Below are 21,130 nucleotides of genomic sequence, written 5' to 3'. Positions count from 1 at the left end.
TATTTTTAGTGATGATTAAAAAAGGGATGAGGTTCTTTGCTTGGATCACAACAGCATGTTAACAGAGAATGAAGTTAAGATGACCCAACTCCCTGTTTACTGTCTAGTCTCTCCATAGAAGCCAGTGGTCTTAACTAGGAAGATGTAAAGAAGCATCCTTACGGAACTTCCTTGGCAGTCCAGTGGTTAAGACTGTGCTTTCAATGCATAGGGCACAGGTTCGATCCCTGGCCGGGGAACTAAGATCTGGTGAACCATGTGGCATGGCCAAAGTATTTAAAAAATAAAAATAAAGAGGCATCCTTAGAAGAGCCCCAGGCATGCAGGCAGGGGATGTGGCATGCCATGAGTGGTATGTCCTCTTAACCATTTTAAGTCCAAATCTCCAGGCCCTACAGGCTCCCATTTCAGGCCCCTGCACAAACCAACAAGTGGATAGGACAGCAGAGACAATGTACCTGATTCCTGAAAAAACTAATGGAAACTGGGAAGTTTCCAAAAGATTACTGGCAGCAAACATCCCAATGTACTCACGCAGGAGGGGGAGACACAATTCCTACTATGTGAACCAATAAGCCTGGCAAAATGTTAACTAAGATGAAGTTTAAAGAAGGTTTTTAATCCCTTTGAAAAGGATGGGTATTGAAAACTAGCACAGGTTGGAGAAAAATAAGCCAGACTACTGGCTTGCCCTCTCCCTTATATGGGCTTCCCTGACAGCTCATTGGGTAAAGAATCGGCCTGCAGTGCAGGAGACCTGGGTTCGATCCCTGGGTAAGGAAGATTCCCTGAAGGAGGGCATGGCAACACACTCCAGTATTCTTGCCTAGAGAACCCCATGGACAGAGGAGCCTAGTGGGCTACAATCCATGGAGTCGCAAGAGTCAGGCGTGACTGAGCGACTAAGCACGAACACTCCCCTATATGCTACCTAAGGGCACAGGCCAGAAAGGGCTCCAGTTACTGTGTATCTTGAAGCAGAAAAAACAAAACAAAACAAAACCCAGCTCTGTATCTATTTAGTTCCTAACAACACAGGCTGTATGGTGACCGACACTCAGAGATCCCTGTGACTGGGCTTTGGCCATTCTTGAGCCTGGTGTATTATCTCAGGCCTCCAAGCCTTTGTCACACGGTGCTCCCTCATGCGGAATAACCTTCCCTTTGTCTGGCTGTTTGTCCTTCAAATCTCAGTTCAAATGGCAGCTCCTCTGGGAAAATGTCTCTTCTGCTCAGTATGATTTAGAAGCCCCGCTATGCACTCTGATTCCCGTGTTGGAATCCTAGTACCCAATGTGATGGAGGTGGAAGGCAGAGATTTGGGGAGGCGCTTAGGTCCTGGTGGAGGTCTCATATGTGGGATGTGTTGTTTCATTTACTTTCTCAGTCATGTCTGAATCTTTTGAGACCACCATGAACTGAAGCCCTCCAGGCTCCTCTGTCCTTGGGATTTCCCAGGCAAGAACACTGGAGTGGGTTGCCATTTCCTCCTCCAGGGGATCTACCTGACCTTGAGATTGAACCCAGGTCTCCTGCTTTGGCAGGTGGGTTCTTATCACTGAGCCACCAGGGAAGCCCCATAAATGGGATCAGTGCTCTTATAAAGGAGACCCCACTGAGCTCCCAAGCCGCGTCTGCCATGTGAGGATGTCATGTGAGGATACAGGGAGAAGTCTATGTTTGGGCACAGGGCCCTCACCTGACTATGTTGGTACCCTATTCTGACTTCCACCCTCCTGAACCATGAGCAATAAATTTTTGCCGTTTCTAAGCCACCCAGTCCACAGTGTTTTGCTAAAGCAGCCCGAATGGACTCGGTCCCTTATCCGCGCTTGCCCAGCCCTCTGGGCACTCTGCTATCACAGTGCTCTTCCCCTGGGCTACAACGGACAGCTTCCTTATCTGCCTCCCCACGGCCTGCTGTCTCCTGGAGGAGTTTCTATTTCCAGAGGCTGCCCAGTGCCAGGCACACTGGGGACCCTCAAGTCACCGGGATTGCTTGCAAGACTTTTGCTGAGAGGTTCAAAATCAACCTGAGGGGATTTGTCTCTAATCATGTTCTGTGGGCTTCTCCAAGGCTAGACTTTTATCAGTGACTTGGAGGAATAATATTTTTTCAAGAAACCATAAAGCTGGGAGAGAAAGATAATTAGATAAAAGGCTCAAGGTTCAATCTTTGGTTGACTATAAAACCTGAAAACATAGATAAGTTTTTACATAGATGGATTTTTCTTTGGCATGCTATCAGTATGTGTTTTTCCTTTTTTTGGTTTGTTTTGCTTTGGGGAGAAAATCAGAGGCAGATCACGTGAGGCAACGTGTCACAGATGACTGTATAGGCGGCACCGAGCAAAATGCCACAGTGGTGCACCGTATTTATTGCAATTTTTCACCAGTGCTTTGAACTATGCATTGCTAATGCAGGGCAACACACTGAATATATCATGGAATGTCACTAACCGTATGGTACATTATCACATAATATCAGTAAGCCATTTATTATAGATGTTCTTCTATGCTTCCACACTTTCTGGCTACTCTGTAGAAAAATGGCTTGTAACCAACAATGAAATTATAATAGAAATGTTCATGAAGCTTAATGCGTGCATGCTTGCAGTGTCTAATTCTTTGCGATCCCATAGACTAGCCCACCAGGTTCCTCTGCTCATGGGATTTCCCAGGCAAGAATACTGGAGTGAGTTGTCATTTTCTCCTCCAGAGGATCTTCCCCACCCAGGGACTGAACCTGGATCTCCTGCATTGCAGGCAGATTCTTTACTGCTGAGCCACCAGGGAAGGCATGTGTTGTAATGTGAGTATAAATACCGTTCTCTGAACTTGCCACCTTCCACATCAGGGGATTGTACCGTGAGGCTTAGGTCCAAGGTTCCGTTCTCCCCAGCATCTCTGCAGAGCTTCTCTTAAGGCACAAGGCCTCTCCCTCTTTCTGGAATGTGAATTTATCTCAGGCAGATCGGTGCTCCACTTTCTGTTCCAAATGCCCTTTTTTAGGTCAGGTCTTCAGAGAAAGCTTTAACTGAACTCTGAAGTGTAGCCAGCCAATTTAATTGCTCAGTGTAATCACTTTATGATTATGATCTGATAACATATCAGTTCTGTCTCTATTCCTATTTGGTTTGCTGGAACGAAAACGAAATCAAAACCCATTAAGAGGAAGGCTTCAGGCAGCGATTACCTTGAATCCCAGACCAATATATTTTTGGCATATTTACCTTGTGGAGAAAACATGTGTTTTTATGGGACAGAGGAGACCATGGGATAGTAAGCACAGTGAGAAACCCATACCTGAGCCGCAGACAACAAAAACGAACAACGCCAACAGCCATGGGCCCACAGGGTATTTCTCTTCTTGCGGCCTCTGAAAGTGAGTGGGAGAAAGTAAGATGAGGTTCATTCATTCAAGAAACACTTACCGAGTACAGCTAGACACCGTCCTAGGGGCCGGGGACCCGTCTGTGAACAAGACAGATCCAGTCTTAATGCCAGTGGGCAGATCTAGATGAAAGTGAAAGTGTTAGTCGCTCAGTCGTGTCCAACTCTTCTGCAACCCCATGGACTGTAGCCCACCAGGCACCTGTGTCCATGGAGTTCTCCAGGCAAGAATACTGGGGTGGGTAGCCATTGCCTTCCCCAGGGGATCTGCCAGACCCAGGGATTGAATCTGCGTTGCCCACATTCTGAGCAGATTCTTTATTGTCTGAGCCACCAGAGATCTAGATGAACAAAGTCAATTTAAAGGATCAAGACTGGTTTGGGAAAACTCATCAACAACCTTATTTGCATCCCTGTAACTCAATGAACTTGGTAGTTCTTAAATATTCTGGAGACAGATGAGGTATAATACATAAATCATTACAGTGATTTGGGAGCCAAAAATGCCATTACTAATAATTGTTTCTGTTGGCTGAAAGCACACTTCATACCAGGCACTCTAGGAAACAGCCGATAGTCACCATTTCCAGTGCTCACAACTCCACACGAGGTCAGTCTTACCATCCCCCTTCTGTAGCTGGGAAACTGAGGCTCAGGCTTCGTTAACTTCAGCAAGAGCTGGGATTCAAGTTTAGATTTGCCTCATTATAGAGCCAGGGGTTTTGCCTCCAAAAGACTCCCCTTGAATTCCCGCATCTGTGGCTTCCAAGCTGGGTCACAAAGCACAGCCATTTTCTCAAAACTTTCCAAGTGCCAGGACTTCCCTCGAGATCAAGTGGGTAAGACTCTACCTTTCAAAGCATGGGTGCTTATAAGCTCATTCGTGTCTGACTCTTTGTGACCCCGTGGACTGTAGCCACCAGGCTCCTTTGTCCATGGAATTTTCCAGGCAAGAATACTGCAGCAAGTTGCCATTTCCTTCTCAAGGGGATCTTCCTGACTCAGGGATGGAACCCGGGTCTCCTGTGTCTCCTGCATTGGCAGGTGGATTCTTTACCACTGCGCCACCTGGAAAGCACGGGTTCTATCTCTGGTTGGGAAACTAAGATCCATGTGTCTTGTGGTGTGGCCAAAAAAATAAAGAGAACTCTTTAAAAAATAAAAAATGGTGGTTTAAAAAAGAAAAATTTTTTAAGTGCTAAAAACCTGGGAAGTCACTTCAGTGCAAATCCAGGGAACGGCAGACAGCAATCACGTTATGGAGGTGAGAGGAGCAGCATTTTGTAATAAATCTAATTTTAGTGAAGCTGACTCTGGAGAAATCTCTACTTCTCTGGGAAGCACAAGGGGCCTGTGGCTCCCACAAAGATGAGTCCTTCGAACCTCTTGCTCATCTCAAACCGAATGAACAGAAGTCCCTCTGCAACCCCTCTGGGTCTGTGTGCTGGTAGGGCTTGGTCCTTTACAGTCCAATCAATCAATGGAAAACCAATATTTTCTGAGAGAGGCATCTGAAAGTGGAGAATTTCTCAAATGCTAACGGAGAAGGTAGAGTGAAAAAAAGAAAGAACTCAGTAAATATTTCCTCATTGGCATGAACCAAAAATAGGCTGTAGTCAACACAGGTTAAAAAAAAAACAAACATTTTTATCATAGATAAGGCAACAGTTCTCTGGTTCTCAGCTTACTTGTTCCATTCGTAGAGAACCTTCTCTCTTCTACTTCTGTTGAGCTCACTTGGCATTTATATCACCAAGTACTTTTTCTAGATAGCACTTAGCATGGTTTGTATTGCAATATTTATTCTTGTGATGCTTTGCTTAATGTCTGTCTCTCCACTAGACTGTAAGCCCCACATGGGCAGGCACTGTGTCTCTTTCATGTATCACGGCATACCAATGCCTGATCCAGAACTTAGGTATAGTAGATGCTTGATAAATATTCATCAAAGAATGAATAAGCATGCAAGTTTCACTAAATATGACATCTTAGGACACCTAGGGGCTTTCCTGGTGGCTCAGATGGGGTAAAGAATCCACCTGCAATGCAGGAGACCCAGGTTCAATCCCTGGGTCAGGAAGATCCCTTGGCGAAGGGAATGGCTACCCATTCTAGTATTCTTGCCTGGGAAATCCCACGGACAGAGGAGCCTGGCAGGCTACAGTCCATAGAGTTGCAAAGAGCTGGATATGACTGAGCGACTAACACTTTCACTCTCACTGCTCTGTAGGTCATCTAGAGTAAAGAAGGATCTAGAAAAGATACTGGCTCTTTTATGAATTTTTCCAAATTGGTGATAGGGTTATTCCAGGATTTCTCTTACTAGAGAAGTATAGATTAATGTCAGGGGCAGACAGAATCTGACTAAGGATTAAAGCAATTCACTTCTCTGACTTTGAGAAACTTGTATCTACCAACACTTGTATGATGGCAAATCACACTGAAAGGGGATAGACTGTTTCTTTTGACTAGAACAAGGACGAAATCAGTCAAATAATTGCACAGAATAACTATTTAATCAGCATTTGCACTGTGTCCTTCTTTGGCACTTGAGACTAAGTCAAGATGAGAGCAGATAAATAGTTATTTGAACGGAGCGGAACATTTGCCCCTCCCCCACCCACCAACTTCCTAATCATTTGAACCAGCTGACCAGAAACCAATTCTGTTGCTGTCATCCCACTAATGCTATATTTTTAAAAATCCATTTAGTTCTATCTCCAGCAAAGTCAACAAGTGAATTCAGGAGCCTGTAAATGGGATTATTGGTCTAGGGCAGATACCAAATGGAGTCCTTTATTTTTCCTTTGAGGAAACTCCACTCAAATTATCAGGATACAGAGCTTGGAGCGTATAACACAGAAATCTTTTTGATGACATTTCATAGTGAAACAATAGTACTTGGGGACTTTCAGAGCTCAAGAACAACTTGGTCATAGTACCTATATATATATATATATTTTTTTTTTTTAAACTGGAGTACAGTTGCTTTACAATATTGTGTTAGTTTCTGCTATACAGCAAAGTGAATCAACCACGTGTGTGTGTGTGTGTGTGTGTGTATCCTCTTCCTTGGATTTTCTTCCCAGTTCCCTGTGCTATACAGCTTGTTCTCATTAGTTATCTATTTTATGCATGAAAGTGAAAGTATTAGTCTCTCAGTAGCCTCTGGCTCCTCTGTCCATGGGATTCTCCAGGCAAGAATCCTGGAGTGGGTTGCCATTCCCTCCTCCAGGGGATCTTCCCTACCCAGGGGTCAAACCTAGGTCTCCTGCATTGCAGGCAGATTCTTTACTGAGTCACCAGGGAAGCCCACAGTTAGTGTGTATGTATCAATCCCAATTTCCAAATCCATCCCATCCCCCCTCCTCCTTGGTGTCCATACATTTGTTCTCTATATGTGTTTCTATTTCTGCTTCGCAAATAAGTTCATCTATACCGTTTTTCTAGATTTGAATTCCTGGTGGTCCAGCTGTTAAGACTCCATGCTGCCAGTGCAAGGGACATGGGTTCAATCCCGGGTAAGGGAACTACGATCCCACATGACTTGCAGCACAGGGGAAAAACAAACAAACCTCTCTATCCCTATATATCCTTTTCTGAGAGCTTTGAGTTACTTCATTTTGGGAAACATTGCCCAGCACAAATCTGTCAGGACAATTCACCTAAGCCTGAATCTATTGCTGGGAAAGGTTTTTTTGTGTTTTTTTTTTAAAGCAGTAGAATCGTGCAAATGACATGGTTCATTTCCAGCAGGAGTTTGACAGTCCGTGGGCCCCAAAATGGGCCTCCCTGGAGGCTCAGACAGTAAAGAATCTGCCTGCAATGCAGGACACCCGGGTTCAATCCCGGGGTCAGGAAGATCCCCTGGAGAAGGAAATGGCAACCACTCCAGTATTCTTGCCTGGAGAATCCCATGGAGAGAGGAGCCTGGTGGGCTACAGTCCATGGAGCCACAAGAGTTGGACACAACTGAGTGACTAACACTTTCACTTTGTTGGAGGATATATTTCCCTGTGATAAGATACCAGCAGGAGAACTCTGAAATGTAAATTGCCCCTTTATTCTGAAGAAGTTACTACTGTATAATTATGAAATGATCATCCCACTACTCTGTTATCTGGGAGAACAATATTGATTCACTTCATAGCTGTACACCAATAATGAAATATCTGCATACAATTAAAGGAGTTTATTTCTAAATGACTAGTCTGGATTTTCCTTTAGAATCTGTTCGTGTGTCTGCATTTCATACTGAACAAGTTACCCCTTGCAAGTTACTTCTTTCTAAGTATAATCACGTTTGATCTGTAATTAGGAAAATGAGATTTAGGATTTAAAGTGTTTCATTTTGTTTTGTTTTTTTGAAAGAGAATTTCATTTTTCTTTTTGGATGCTGATCCATGTACAATAAAGTTAACCAAAAAAGCCTTTCTAACCAAGGGAAAATAAACATACCTTGTGGCTTAGTTTGGAAATCTTTCATTACAAAGTTAGTAGGACCACTTAAATACCCTCGTAGGCGCCAGGCACTTTTGAAGGGCCCACTCCATGGTATACCAGAACCTATTAAAAATCTACTCACACCACACATTAAACATTATTTGAAAATATTTCTGAAAGTTGAATTGAGTTGAACTGCAGTCAAGTTGACTACATTTCTTAGATATTTAAACAGTTTTTTCTCCAGCTGTTCCATTGTCTTTTCTTACTTTGGAGACTTTTTTTTTTTCAGGTCCCAAATGTTCTCAAGTGGTCTTGAAAAGCTTAAGGTGACAGATGCTGACTTTACCAAGCCTAACAGATAACACAGACTTCCCTGGTGGCTCAGTGGTAAGGAATCCACTTGCCAATGAAGATATGGTTTCGATCCCTGAGTCAGGAACATCCATCCCCTTGAGAAGGGAATGACTACTCACTCTGGTATTCTTGCCTGGGAAGTTCCATGGACAGAGGAGCCTGGGGGGATACAGTCCATGGGGTTGTGAAAGAGTGGGCCTAACTGAGCGACCTAACAACAACAAATGGATAACACAACTCTGCAAAAAAGTTTCTGTTTTGTTGTTACTTTTGCAGTCAGATAAGTTGTCAACTGGAGAGAATTAATAAGTGAAGTCTGATTTTTTTTTAGTTCATTAAAAAGAACCACACAGCTAGAAATTTTCAGTAAATTAGCTAGTCTGTATGATATCCTTGGAAGACCTGATCTTCTAGGGATATAAACCCTGAATGCTTTAATATCCTTAAAAACTGTTTTTCAGAATCAATTTGGACAGTAAGATTTTTTTTCCTGAGTAAAAATAAGAAAAACACAGATCTATGTGAAAAATAGTTCCAATTCAATGGCATGTTGCCGTTTTGCTGCCCAACAACAACTAAATGATCTAGCTCCCAAATGAGAGAATTTCCAGCACAACTTAAGCCTGTAGCTGTGCTGTGTTTAGTCACTTCAGTCATGTCTGACTCTTTTCCATCCCATGATGTGTAGCCTGCCCGGCTCCTCTGTCCATGGGATTCTCCAGGCAAAAATACTGGAGTGGGTTATCATGCCCTTCTCCAGGGGATCTTCCCAACCCAGGGACCAAACCCGGATCTCCCGCATTGTGGGCAGATTCTTGACTGTCTGAGCCACCAGGGAAGCCTACTTAAGCCTGTAGCTGTGTATAAAGATCCAGCTTTGATCCCAAGGCTTCTCTGACATAGTACTGCTTGTTTGTGCAAGAATTCTAGTCTAGTGATTGCAAATCTAGCTTTTTGCTCAGTGAATCAAACTAGCATTGTGTCTTTGGCCAAAAGCAATCGCTTCATCAAATCAGAAGACTCTTCCAGCCAAAACTCCAAGCTTCAGCTAAACTTCCACTGAAGTGTCTGAGATAATATTGACAGATTCCAAGTGTCTTTGCTCACGCACTTGGAGACAAACACTACCCGACAACTCATCTGTGGCCTGCCATTGAATGTCCAGAAATACAGGCCTGGCAATTTCTGCTGAAGATCATTTACTCTACTGAAAACAAATGAACACCACACACACACACACATAAGGCATAAGGCACAGATTTTACTTAAACATTGTTATAAAGCTTTAATCTACAGTTTTGGAGGCGTAGAATGCCTGGCAATAAAGTAGGCTCTAAAATTCTGGAACATATTATCAAGATGAACCTGAATTCACAGAATGAATAAGAGGAATGCTGCTTTTAGAATTTGGCCTACAAGCCCCTGGAGAAAAGGCAAAGAAGGAAGATGGAAGGAAATACAGGTTGAATCGCACTTCGAATTCCCAATGTACACAAGGAGAGCATTACAAAAGGCAGGAAAGAAAACCTTATCAGGGTGTGTTTGTTGCGGAGGGCGGGCAGGGGTGAAAGCCTAGGAGGGAGAGATGGCAAACGGCCTCCCTTTACCCATTCATTCATTCAACAAACGATCTCGCACCTGCTAGGTTTCTGTCCCTTGTGTCAAGCAGTGGGTTTAACTCTTCCCTTAAGGATGTGACTTTGATCTTTCCCAGAGACAAAGATTCAGTTCTGTCCTGGGGAGGCCCTTCTGCGCCTCCGTGGCAGCCACTCCCAGAGGGGCCACGGCCAACCAGGGCCCTCTCCGCCCACGCGAGCCCAAGTCCGCGCCCCGGCCGTGGGGGAGCCCATTCCTCAGCGCCCCCGGGTGCCGGACTCCGCGGGAGGGGCGGCCCGGGGCGCGGATAAGGCGGGGTGGGGGGCAGCCCCGCGCCCGCAGCCCTACGCCCGCCCCGCCCCGGCCCGGCCCCGCGCCGCTCGGTCCACGCCGCCCCCGCCTTACCAGGGTTTTGGCTACGTTCCCCCTCTGGGTGATGTTTTTGCTGTGCTTCTCGTTGGCCATCCGGATCCGCTGTTTGGCCACCATGGCTCGGGCGCCAGGAAACGCTCTCGACTCCCACCTGCAAGGATGCCCCCCCGCGTGAGCCCCCAGACCGGGCCGAGCTCGTCTCGCCCGCCCCGGGCGCTGCAGGTGGCAAGGCGCGGCCCCCGAGCCCCGGGCACCCCGCTCCCCAACCCCCAACGAGCTGGCTCCAGAGAGAGGCCAGAGCCCGGACGGAAGTAATCTTTCATCTCAGGAAACCCTCTCCTACTTCCTCGCCATCCTTCCGGTCCCCCCAGCTACCTAACCAGCGCAGCCCCGAGGCGGGCGCTGCGGCGCGTCCACTGCGCACCCGGCGGCCGGAGCGCAGCGCGCCGAGCGGCTCCGGTCTGGGGAGCCCGGGGGAGTCGGGATCCAGTGGCCGAAGGCGGCGAGGCCCAGGGTTCCGGCGGCCGCGGGCTTTGTGCGCTCACTGCGGGCGGGGCTCCCCGGCCCGGGACCCACCGAGGCCCTGGGGAAGGGGTTGGGGCGGCTGCGCTTCGAGCCGGGGTCGTGCTCCCCGGCTCCGCTGCCCGCTGGCCGAGGGCAGGGCTGGAGGCGGCGGCCCGCGGTCCTCAAAAGACAAGTTGAACGAGGGAGGACGGGGCTGGGCCCGCGCTTTTGGGGGACCGTGGGAAGGAGCCTCCCCTTCGGGGGTCTGGGGAAGGGCTTGCGTAGGGAAGGGCGCAGCAGGAGCTTTCTGAAGTGCTGCAGAAAGGACCGGATCTTCCCGAGGATGGGGAGAAGGGGGTGTGAGGATGGAGCGGAGAGAGGCCTTCCTGCCTGGGCGGTTACCGGGTTACTCGGAAGACGGGCAGCGCCGCATCTGAGTGAAACGTGGAGGAGGAAAGACTTAGGCTTGCTGCCCAGGCGGAGTTTGGTGGTCACCGCCCGGACGTGGGTAACTTGGACCACTCGGGGCAACTTGGATCTCCTCTAGAAAATTCCTCCCCCCCACAACCCCCGACCCCCGGTCCAGGGGCATCTGAACTGGAGGCTTCCCTGTGGTTCAAGGGTACAAATGGAACGTTCCTGACTCACAACCATTGGTACCAGGCCCTACAGATTGTCTAGTGTGGGGACAGGTGGGGAGAGAGGTCCAGTCCTTCACTTTCCCACGTGCTGGACGGATTGGAGTTAGCCCCTAGAAGACCAGAAGAGGGGAAACCTCAGCCTGGAAGTTCTGGGGCTGGGGAGAGTGGTGGGAAGAAGAGTTAGACCAGCTTTGGCTCGTGCACCCCAGTCCTTCCCTTTGGGGCATCTGTGACTGGGTTTCCACCGGGTTTTATGGCGTGAGACTCCCCTGTGTCCAGGGGAGGGGAGGGAGGGCGCCTTCTGGCCCTTTGGGCCCTGGTAACTGGCAGGGGCTCCTAGACTGAGCTCAGCCTCATGCCCCTCCCCATTTCTTGTCAATCAAACGATAACACGGACTGTTTAGGGGCAGCTTTGGGTAAGCTAGAAGAAGCCAGAAGTTATCTAGCATCATTAATAAAGTCTGGTCATTCTTTTTCTACTCTGAAGATGAGTTAAGTTTCCAAACTAGTTTCCATTGGCTTAACCATTACCACCACCACCATTATTCAGTTCAGTTCAGTGGCTCAGTCGTGTCAGACTCTTTGCAACCCCATGAATTGCAGCACACCAGGCCTCCCTGTTCATCACCAACTCCCAGAGTTCACTCAGACTCACATCCATCGAGTCGGTGATGCCATCCAGCCATCTCATCCTCTGTCATCCCCTTCTCCTCCTGCCCCCAATCCCTCCCAGCATCAGAGTCTTTTCCAATGAGTCAACTCTTTGCATGAGGTGGCCAAAGGACTGGAGTTTCAGCTTTAGCATCATTCCTTCCAAAAAAATCCCAGGGCTGATCTCCTTCAGAATGGACTGGTTGATCTCCTTGCAGTCCAAGGGACTCTCAAGAGTCTTCTCCAACACCACAGTTCAAAAGCATCAATTCTTCGGTGCTCAGCTATCTTCACAGTCCAACTCTCACATCCATACATGACTACTGGAAAAACCATAGCCTTGACTAGATGGACCTTTGTTGGCAAAGTAATGTCTCTGCTTTTGAATATGCTATCTAGGTTGGTCATAACTTTCCTTCCAAGGAGTAAGCATCTTTTAATTTCATGACCACAAACCAAGTAGGCCCAACTCTAATGCTGTGCTTTTAATAACAATTGAGTTCTTTCTTTTTAAAAAATTAATTTTTATTGAGTATAGTTGCCAGCTGATGTCAAGAGCTGGCTTATTGGAAAAGACCCTGATGCTGGGAAAGATTGAGGCAGGAGGAGAAGGGAGTGACAGAGAATGAGATGGTTGGATGGCACCACTGAATCAATGGACATGAGTCTGAACAAACTCCGGCAGATAGTGAAGGACAGGGAGGCCTGGCATGCTGCAGTCCGTGGGGTCGCAGAGTTGGACATGACTTAGCCACTGAACAACAATAGCTGCTTTGCAATATCGTGTTCATTTCTGCTATAGAGCAAAATGAATCAGCTGTATGTATACATACATACATCCCCCACTTTTGTATTTCCTTCCCACTTAGGTCACCACAGAGCTCTGAGTAGAGTTCCCTGAGCACTGAGTAGGCTCTCATTAGTTCCCCGTTTTATTTGTAGTATCAGTAGTGCATATGTGTCGATTCCAAGCTCACAATTCCTCCCATTCCCCTGCGGTTCCCCCTTGGTGTCCATTCATTTCTTCTCTATGTGTGTCTGTTTCTGCTTTGCAAATAAGATTCTTGGTGGGGAAGGGTGAGAGGCCTTCTCCCCCTCAGTCACACTTGCTGGATTTGGCTGTGTGTGAGGCCCAGGGCCAGCCTCTCTGTGACTCGCCTTCCTCCGATCCTGGAGAGGAGACAAGGCAGGACCCCGCCTGAGCTGGGCACAGACCTGGCTCCGAGAAGCATGAAGGAAAAGATGCAGACAGAGATGGTTTTCCATTTGGGCCTGAGAGCAGAAAAGTGTTCCTCAGGGTCAGAGATCTGCCTTCCGTCAGGCTCAGGTGTGCTGCCTCGCTTAGGGAAAAAACTGGTTTTTGACCCATGAGTCCTGCTTGATGTGGGGTTTCCCAGGTGGTGCTAGTGGTAAAGAACCCACCTGCCAACGCAAGAGATCTGGATTCAGTTCCATGGTTGGGAAGATCCCCTGGAAGAGGGCATGGCAACCCACTCCAGAGTTCTTGCCTGGAGAATCCCAGGGACAGAGGAGCCTGGCGGGCTACAGTCCAAGGGGTCACAAAGAGTGGGACGTTATGGGAGCAACTGAGCACGCACACATGCCTGCTTGACACTGACCAATTTTGCTCTCTTTTTCTTGCTATGCTTCATTTCACAATATTTTAAGTTAGTTTAATTATAGATTGTGTACTCACAGCAAACATTCAAACAGAAATAGGATATAAAGTGATAAAGCAAAGGTCTCATTCCCTGCCCTCCCCACTAATTCCCATTGTTTCTAGGTTACCCTTCTAGTAGTTTTTACTCCTATAGAAGGCTACTTATATATTCCCTTTTAAAAAACAAGCCAACATATGCCAACTGTTCTGCCACTTGCTTTTCTCAGTTTATTGCAATATGATTACATCTACTTTTATATCCCTTCTTTTTCTAATAGGTACACAGTCTTCCATATTTATGGTTATATAGTAATATATTGAATTATATGTGGACATTACTTTGCTAACAAAGGTCCATCTAGTCAAGGCTATGGTTTTTCTAATAGTCATGTATGGATGTGAGAGTTGGACTATAAAGAAAGCTGAGCGCCGAAGAATTGATGCCTTCTAACTGTGGTGTTAGAGAAGACTCTTGAGAGTCCCTTGGACTGCAAGGAGATCCAACCAGTCCATCCTAAAGGAAATCAGTCCTGAATATTCATTGGAAGGATTGATGTTGAAGCTGAAACTCCAATAGTTTGGCCACCTGATGCGAAGAGCTGACTCATTGGAAAAGACCCTGATGCTGGAAAGATTGAAGGCGGGAAGAGACGGGGACGACAAAGGATGAGATGGTTGGATGCCATTACCGACTCGATGGGCATGAGTTTGAGTAAACTTCAGGAATTGGTGATGGACAGGGAAGCCTGGCGAGCTGCAGTCCTTGGGGTCACAAAGAGTCGGACACGACTGAGTGAACTGAACCGATAGGTGGACAGTTATTTCCAGTTATTTTGTATACATGTGTGTGTTTGCCAACAATGCTTCAGTGAACATCCTGGACGTGTATCTTTATGTGCTTGTGCAGGACACGTGTATATGTATGGACTAGATTGCTAAGTTGAAGCTGCTGCACCTTTCATGGCTTCAGTGGGGTTACTGCTTTCTTTTGGGGAGAGGCAGTCTCCTGCTCTTGTTGTTCTGTCATAAGTCGTGCTCAACTCTGCGACTCCGTGAACGCCAGGCCTCCCTGTCCATCACCAGCTCCCGGAGCTTGCTCAAACTCATGTCCACTGAGTCGGTGATGCCATCCAACCATCTCATCCTCTGTCTCCTCCTCCCCCTACTGCTCTCAATCTTTCCCAGCTTCAGGATCTTTTCCAAGGAGTCAGTTCTTTGCATCAGGTGGCCAAAGTATTAGAGCTTCAGCATCAGTCCTTCAAATGAATAATCAGGACTGATTTCCTTTGGGATTGACTGGTTTGATCTCCTTGCTGTCCAAGGGACTCTCAAGAGTCTTCTCTAGCACCACCACTACTGTGACCTCCACTATATCTGCCCATTCTCCTCTTTGCCCTCTACAAGTCTCAGACCTTTATTAGACCTAGAGGATCACCGTTATTGTTTTTTAAATATTTTTTAATATGGACCATTTTTAAAGTCTTTATTGAGTTTGTTAAATACTGCTTCAGTTTTATGTTTTGTTTTTTTGGACCTGAGGGATGTGGGATCTTAGCTGCCCCACCAGGGATCAAACCCACAGCTTGCTGCATTGGAAGGTGAAGTCTTAACCACCGGACTGCCAGGGAAGTCCTGAGGATTACCATAATTTACTAAGAAGAGTTTTCCCTTCCACCGTGGGTCTTGTCCCTTCCTCTCCTTAGCCCCACATGCATGCATGCATGCTCAGTTGCTCCATTTGTGTCTGACTCTTTGCAACCCCATGGACTACAACCTGCTAGACTCTTCTGTCCATGGGATTCTCCAGGTGAGAATACTGAAGTGGGCTGCCATGCCCTCCTCCAGGGGATCATCCTGACCCTGGGATCGAACTCACATCTCTTGCATCCCCTGCATTGTAGGCAGATTCTCTACCACTGAGCCACTGGGGAAGCCCCCTTAGCCCCACAGCCTGCCATACACCAGAGATCGAGCTGGCTCATGCCAGAAGCCCTTCTGCTGGGGAGCAGGGCCCAATGTCTGAAGCTGCATCCTTAGAGTTCAAGAGTAACTGCTGTGCTAAGAAGGAGTGAGGCCTGGAGTCATCTTGCTTTTGTGAGGTGGGAGGATTGAGGAGGGGAATGGAAACTCGATCAAGAGGAGAAAATTCCTTTGGGTTAATCGTGCTGGTGGGAGAAGTTTTATGACACACCGGTAGTACCTAATGCTCAACTGCAACTTCTAAAATTGCCTTGGGTAAAGAAGCAGGAAGCTGTTAACTGATTAAAATTGAATTTGGGGTGGTAAGTTTTTCAACCTTTTGAGCAAGAATTCATCACAAGCCTGTGACCATTAATCCTAAGGCTGCCCCACGTAGGGCACTGGATTTCAGACTAGAGAGACTGGGTTTCACCCATCTTTATGAATGATGTACAATCAAAGCTGCAGCTTCCCTTGTGGCTCAGTGGTAAAGAATCCACCTGCCAATGCAGGAGACACAGGTTCGATCCCTGATTTAGGAAGATTCCCTTGAAAAAGGAAATGGCAACCCACTCCAGTATTCTTGCCTGGAAAATCCCATGGACAGAGGAGCCTGGTGGGCTATAATCCATGGAGTCACAAAAGAGTCAGACTCAACTTAGTGACTGCTGCTGCTAAGTTGCTTCAGTCGTGTCCGAATCTGTGCGACCCCATAAACAGCAGCCCACTAGGCTCCTCTGTCCCTGGGATTCTCCAGGCAAGAATACTGGAGTGGGTTGCCATTTCCTTCTCCAATGCATGAAAGTGAAAAGTGAAAGTGAAGTCGCTCAGTCGTATCCGACTCCTAGCGACCCCATGGACTTCAGCCAAGTAACAACAAATAATCAAAGCTTACAGATGTGACTCTATTGAGCTGTGATGTACTGGACACCTGTCATTTTTCTGTGAACAACATGCAAACCTTGTGTCTTTTGGGGGGACTCCTCACTGTGTGGATCTCAGGACCTTCTCTCCCACTATGGGAGCCCAGTAGGGTGTGTGACCAAGCTTGGCCAAGTGATGCTCCTGTTTGGAACTTCAAAGCTTGAGCAGAAAGTGCAAGGACAAAAGGCCAGGTTCAACTTCACCTTGGTGGTGAGGTCTAAGACACCAGCAATATCTGGTGGAGAGGGTGATGGTTAAGGTGGTGGTGACCCCATGGTAGTATCTCATGTATTCTGCAATCCTTGCAATAAATTATTCTCCTGCTTCCATTGGCCAGAGTTTATATGTGTTGTTCACAATCAAGAGGGCTTCCCAGGTGGCTCAGTGGTAAAGAATCTGACTTCCAGGCAGGAGATGCGAGTTTGATCCCTGAGTTTGGAAGATCCCCTGGAGAAGGAAGTGGCAACCCATTCCAGTATTCTTGCCTGGAGAATCCCATGGACAGAGGATGGGCTAGTCCATGGGGTAGCAAAAGAGTCAGACATGACTTAGCAACTAAACAGGAACAATCACAACCAAAAACCCTGCTGAATGTATGCAAAAACAGACAGAAGCCCAGAGTGTCCTCTGTGGTCATTCCCCTTTCCAGATCTGGAATGATGGCCGTCTCACTTGAAGTTTTCGGACATTGACAACTAGTGGCCTCCCCTCAGCCTACCTCATCAAGGGGACCTGGGCATAGAGATCTTGGTGGCAGGTGCTGTGGTGGCCAGTTCTTGATATTGAATGAGGGTGACAGGTACCCACTATATAAGTAAAACTAGCAGATCGCTGATGCTTCAAATTAATATTTTCAGTTTCTTCTTCCTCCAAACTGTTTCCAATACTGCTGGAGAAGAGGCAAAGTTGGCAAATCTCAGCAGCATCTCCTTTGCACATGTGAAGCTCTGATAAGAATGTTCATGGTGATATGTCAACAGTAGGCAGAGAAAAATAGGAGAACTGACAGTCATCGCTGTCTGCTGCACGTGTTAGAATCAATGCCTTCAATTATGATTTTATAGAACCATATCAGGTTGTAACTGGAAGAGAACTCAGCCATTTATTTCATGTTTATTGTCTTCTATGTGCCAGACACTATGTTAGACACCGAGGATTCGATGACTGACACAAGAGTTTCTACCTTTAGAAGCGCTAGGTTTTATGCAGAGACAGAGAGCAAACACTGGGAGACTAGCCTCATTTCACAAATGAGCAAAGGCCTTGAAATTGCAGAGGGAGTTGTGGCAGAGTTGAAGGCAGGAAAGAGGCCTCTTGGGTTCCTGTTTTCTCAGAAGGAACATTTACTAGGTAAACTTGAGTGGGAGCCAGCCTGCAGGTTTGAGGGATTTGGAGTAGCCTCTACATGCTCTGAAATAAATCACACACGTGCACACACACACACACACACACACACACATGCATACTGCAGAACAAGGATAAACTATCTTCCAGACGAGCCTTGATCTTTGGTCCCTAAGTGATGGCACAAGACAGACTTTAAACATGATAACTGTCATTCCCTGACCCTACAGGTGATCAGATTAAGCTTTAAAATGGAAGATGTGATTACCCATCTCCAGTCTGTAATTGCCTGCTCACAGCTGTTATTAATAGCAGTAAAACCATCCTATCCCGAGGGGGGAGGGATCGTACCCATCACAGTATTTTCCCTAATGACCTCCCACGGCAGTGCACTCAGGGCTGTAGTGATGCAAAGTGTTTCCACATGTTTGAACACTCAAGCCATGCTGCGTATCACACTCCTGCCCGTGCCCTGCTAAGATTTCAACTGTGATTTAGCACAAAGCCAGCTTGTTTCTGTTCAGTCAGGTACATGTTTTTAATGGCTGGAAGAGTTTCCTGGTAGGGAAGAAATAACATCAGTAATATCTAACATTTCCTAAGCACTTCCTGAGGGCCAGGCATTGCTAACTGCTTTACCTGTGCTTTCTCACTTCTTACACAACCCTCTAAGTATGTGGATCCTGGAAACAGACAAATCCTGGTCCCTCCCCTTATTAGGTGGGTGATATAAGTCTCTCTCCTCATCTATAAAGCGGGGATATAGCAGTAATGCTTATTAGAGTTCTTTTGAGATCAGAGGAAATTATTCATGTTAAGAACATTAAACGCAGAGCATAGATCCATGGTCATTACTTAGTAAATGTCAGCCTTTGCTAATATCTCCATAGACCGCTGAGGAAATTGGTTTATAGAAGTTAAGTATCTTGCCTAAGGAAGGTCAAGACAATGAGCCATGGTCACTGCCCTCACATAGTTTGGAGTCTACTTGAGGTTCTTAAACAGGGCTGAATGTTGTAAGCCCAGATGAACCCAAAGAGCCATTGCATTAAGAGACATAATCTTTCTCGGTCATTTTTTCTTTTAAATTATTTCAAAAATCTAAAAAAAAATCCAAGCATTACCATATTGAAGGGATATAGAGAAAAGTCAGACTTTCTCACCTTTGACTCCAATATGTTCAAAACAGTTTCTACCTGTCCATGAATATTCAAGTATGTATGCATGATACATTTTAATGTGTGTACATGTATTATATATGCTTATTTATATATAATAATTTTAAATAAACTCTTTACAAAATCCCTTTAATTCTCCTTTAAAAAATCTCAAGTAGTATCCTGCTATTCAACCTGATCTGTACCTTATTTTATTATTATTTTTTCACTTCATGTATCATGGAGATTGATTCACTTCATTTGATCTAAGTGTATATCATTCTTTTAACATGGTTGCATGATATTTCAGGTGTGAAGAAACCATAATTGATTTAACCAATCTCCTATTGATCGACATTTAGATTGTTTCCAGTTTATTGCTACAAAAATCAATGAATAGCTTTGCCTATATATTTTTGCAAAAATACATGCATATATTTATTGGAGGACTTCCCAGAAGTGTGATTACTGGGCCAAAAGTTATGTGTTGAGAAGTGTATGGAGATTATCAAATTATCCTCAGAGATATTGTATCAATTTGTATACTTCCTTCATAGTGTATGTGAATGGGTTCAGGGTATTTTTTCCTTAGTTACATGGCACTGGACAAGCACTCTTGGGTGAGTGGCATGACTTCTTTTTGTTTCTTTACAGGCTTTCCTAGTGAGAGTGAGTACTGTAATGAGGCCACAGGCATGAATTTGTCCACTCTGCAGTCAGTTAGCTTTGTTGTCTCTTTCATCAAGGTTTCCTGCTCAGTGAGTCACAATAGGGACCAGAGGAGAAAATGGACAGATGGGAAATATTCCTGACCATTTCTGGATTTCCTTAGAGTCTACTTTCCTAAAATAGAGAATTATAAAAAAATTGAAATGTTTAAAAAATAATATTATTTTGTTTGTTAAGCTTCACTGTCACAAGACATGTTTATATCTAGTACAGAGCTCTAACAATTTGGAGATAAAGGACTTATATTTATGCACAATCCTTATTGTACAGAAATTGCTTTCAGTAGACTGTGAGCTCCTTCAACACACAGACCATGGATGTTCATTATGGTATCCCCAGAGGGTGTCTGATGACAGATTAAGTGAATACTGAATGAGAGAATAGTGAATACAGAAAGAATTTGGGAGATGTGGATATTAATTACAATAAATATCTATTTAGTGTATTATACAGTTTGTATTTCATTCGTTCAGAGTACATGTCAACTTGTGTTAGATATGCAGAGCAAGTTCATACTCCAAGCTGTAACCCAGCCATCTATAGACAACAGTAAGCCTCTGTTTTCGTTGCTTATGTTACTTTCCTTTGATTTAAATTCAAAGTTATATCACCATTTAGAATAATATACATGTTTTACTTGTCCGGGTCACTCACTCCTCATTATAGTTGTGATTTTTATCTGTCACGTTGAATTTTTTTCCCCCCAAAATCCAGTCCTTTCAATAATGTCATCACACAGTTGTTTCAAAGGAGCTTTGCGGATGATGAAGAATGCTCTCGGCCTTTCAGAATGTCAGCACATTCAACCAAGATTCCCAGCTTTTGGAAACTTGTCACATCGAATGTACTTTAAAAGGATTTCATAAAGAGCTTATTGGCAATGGTATGGGTATGGATTAGTAAACCATCTGCAGAAAGCTCAGACATTCGGATGAAACTGTTTGCACCGAAACCACAGTGGCGTTTGAATCACACAACGTCCCCGGGTGACTTTGCATGAGGAAAGCTCTGGGCCATTCTGGTTTCCACATTCGTCTGGGTGGAACTGTGTTCTAGGCAGGGGCTGCCCCAAGGCTGTTGAATATCACAGTGAAATCTGAGCCGGGATGAGGGAAAAATAGGTGAGGGAAGAGGAAGAAGAAGCCTTGAAGGGAGCCCCTGCTGGTCACCTAGAAGCATCAGTCGCCTCATGGCACCTGGAAACACACGCCTGGACCAGAGCCATGGTGTCACTCCCGCACCCGCTTTTCACGTAGAAGCAGAAATCAGGAAGGAGCCAATCCATGGGAAGAAAGGAAGTGACTCAGAGCAGTTGGCAAGCCTCCTCACCAGACTGATTCCCAGGAATTCCTCTGAGCATAATATTGGGAGGGTGTGTGGTTCAAGCCTGCCTTTTACTC

The 21,130-nt window shown here is 45.8% G+C and overlaps 1 protein-coding gene across 7 annotated transcripts in view; it reads right to left on the bottom strand.

Moving 5' to 3' along the window:
• Nucleotides 1-11,086, bottom strand: part of SERP2 (stress associated endoplasmic reticulum protein family member 2) — a 33,156-nt gene extending 22,070 nt beyond the window's left edge. For 4 of the 7 annotated variants that reach the window (XR_011569675.1, XM_070800037.1, XM_070800033.1 and 1 more), the window contains exons 1-3: nucleotides 10,537-10,621; nucleotides 10,195-10,312; nucleotides 3,307-3,379 (exon numbers count right to left, since the gene is read on the bottom strand). Coding sequence is in view for 6 of the 7 variants with exons in the window: in XM_070800037.1 (XP_070656138.1) it covers nucleotides 3,307-3,379; nucleotides 10,195-10,278 (157 nt within the window). In the remaining variant the exon portion in view is untranslated. Of the gene's footprint in view, nucleotides 1-3,306; nucleotides 3,380-10,194; nucleotides 10,313-10,536; nucleotides 10,687-10,737; nucleotides 11,016-11,067 lie in introns of those variants that run through there. The other 3 variants (XM_070800036.1, XM_070800034.1, XM_070800035.1) reach the window with 3 other exon arrangements.
• Nucleotides 11,087-21,130: the final 10,044 nt, after the last annotated feature.

The sequence above is a fragment of the Bos indicus genome, chromosome 12 (genome assembly GCF_029378745.1).
Source record: "Bos indicus isolate NIAB-ARS_2022 breed Sahiwal x Tharparkar chromosome 12, NIAB-ARS_B.indTharparkar_mat_pri_1.0, whole genome shotgun sequence".
NCBI classification, from domain to species: domain Eukaryota; kingdom Metazoa; phylum Chordata; class Mammalia; order Artiodactyla; family Bovidae; genus Bos; species Bos indicus.
This window is presented reverse-complemented; position numbering and strand designations above follow the sequence as displayed.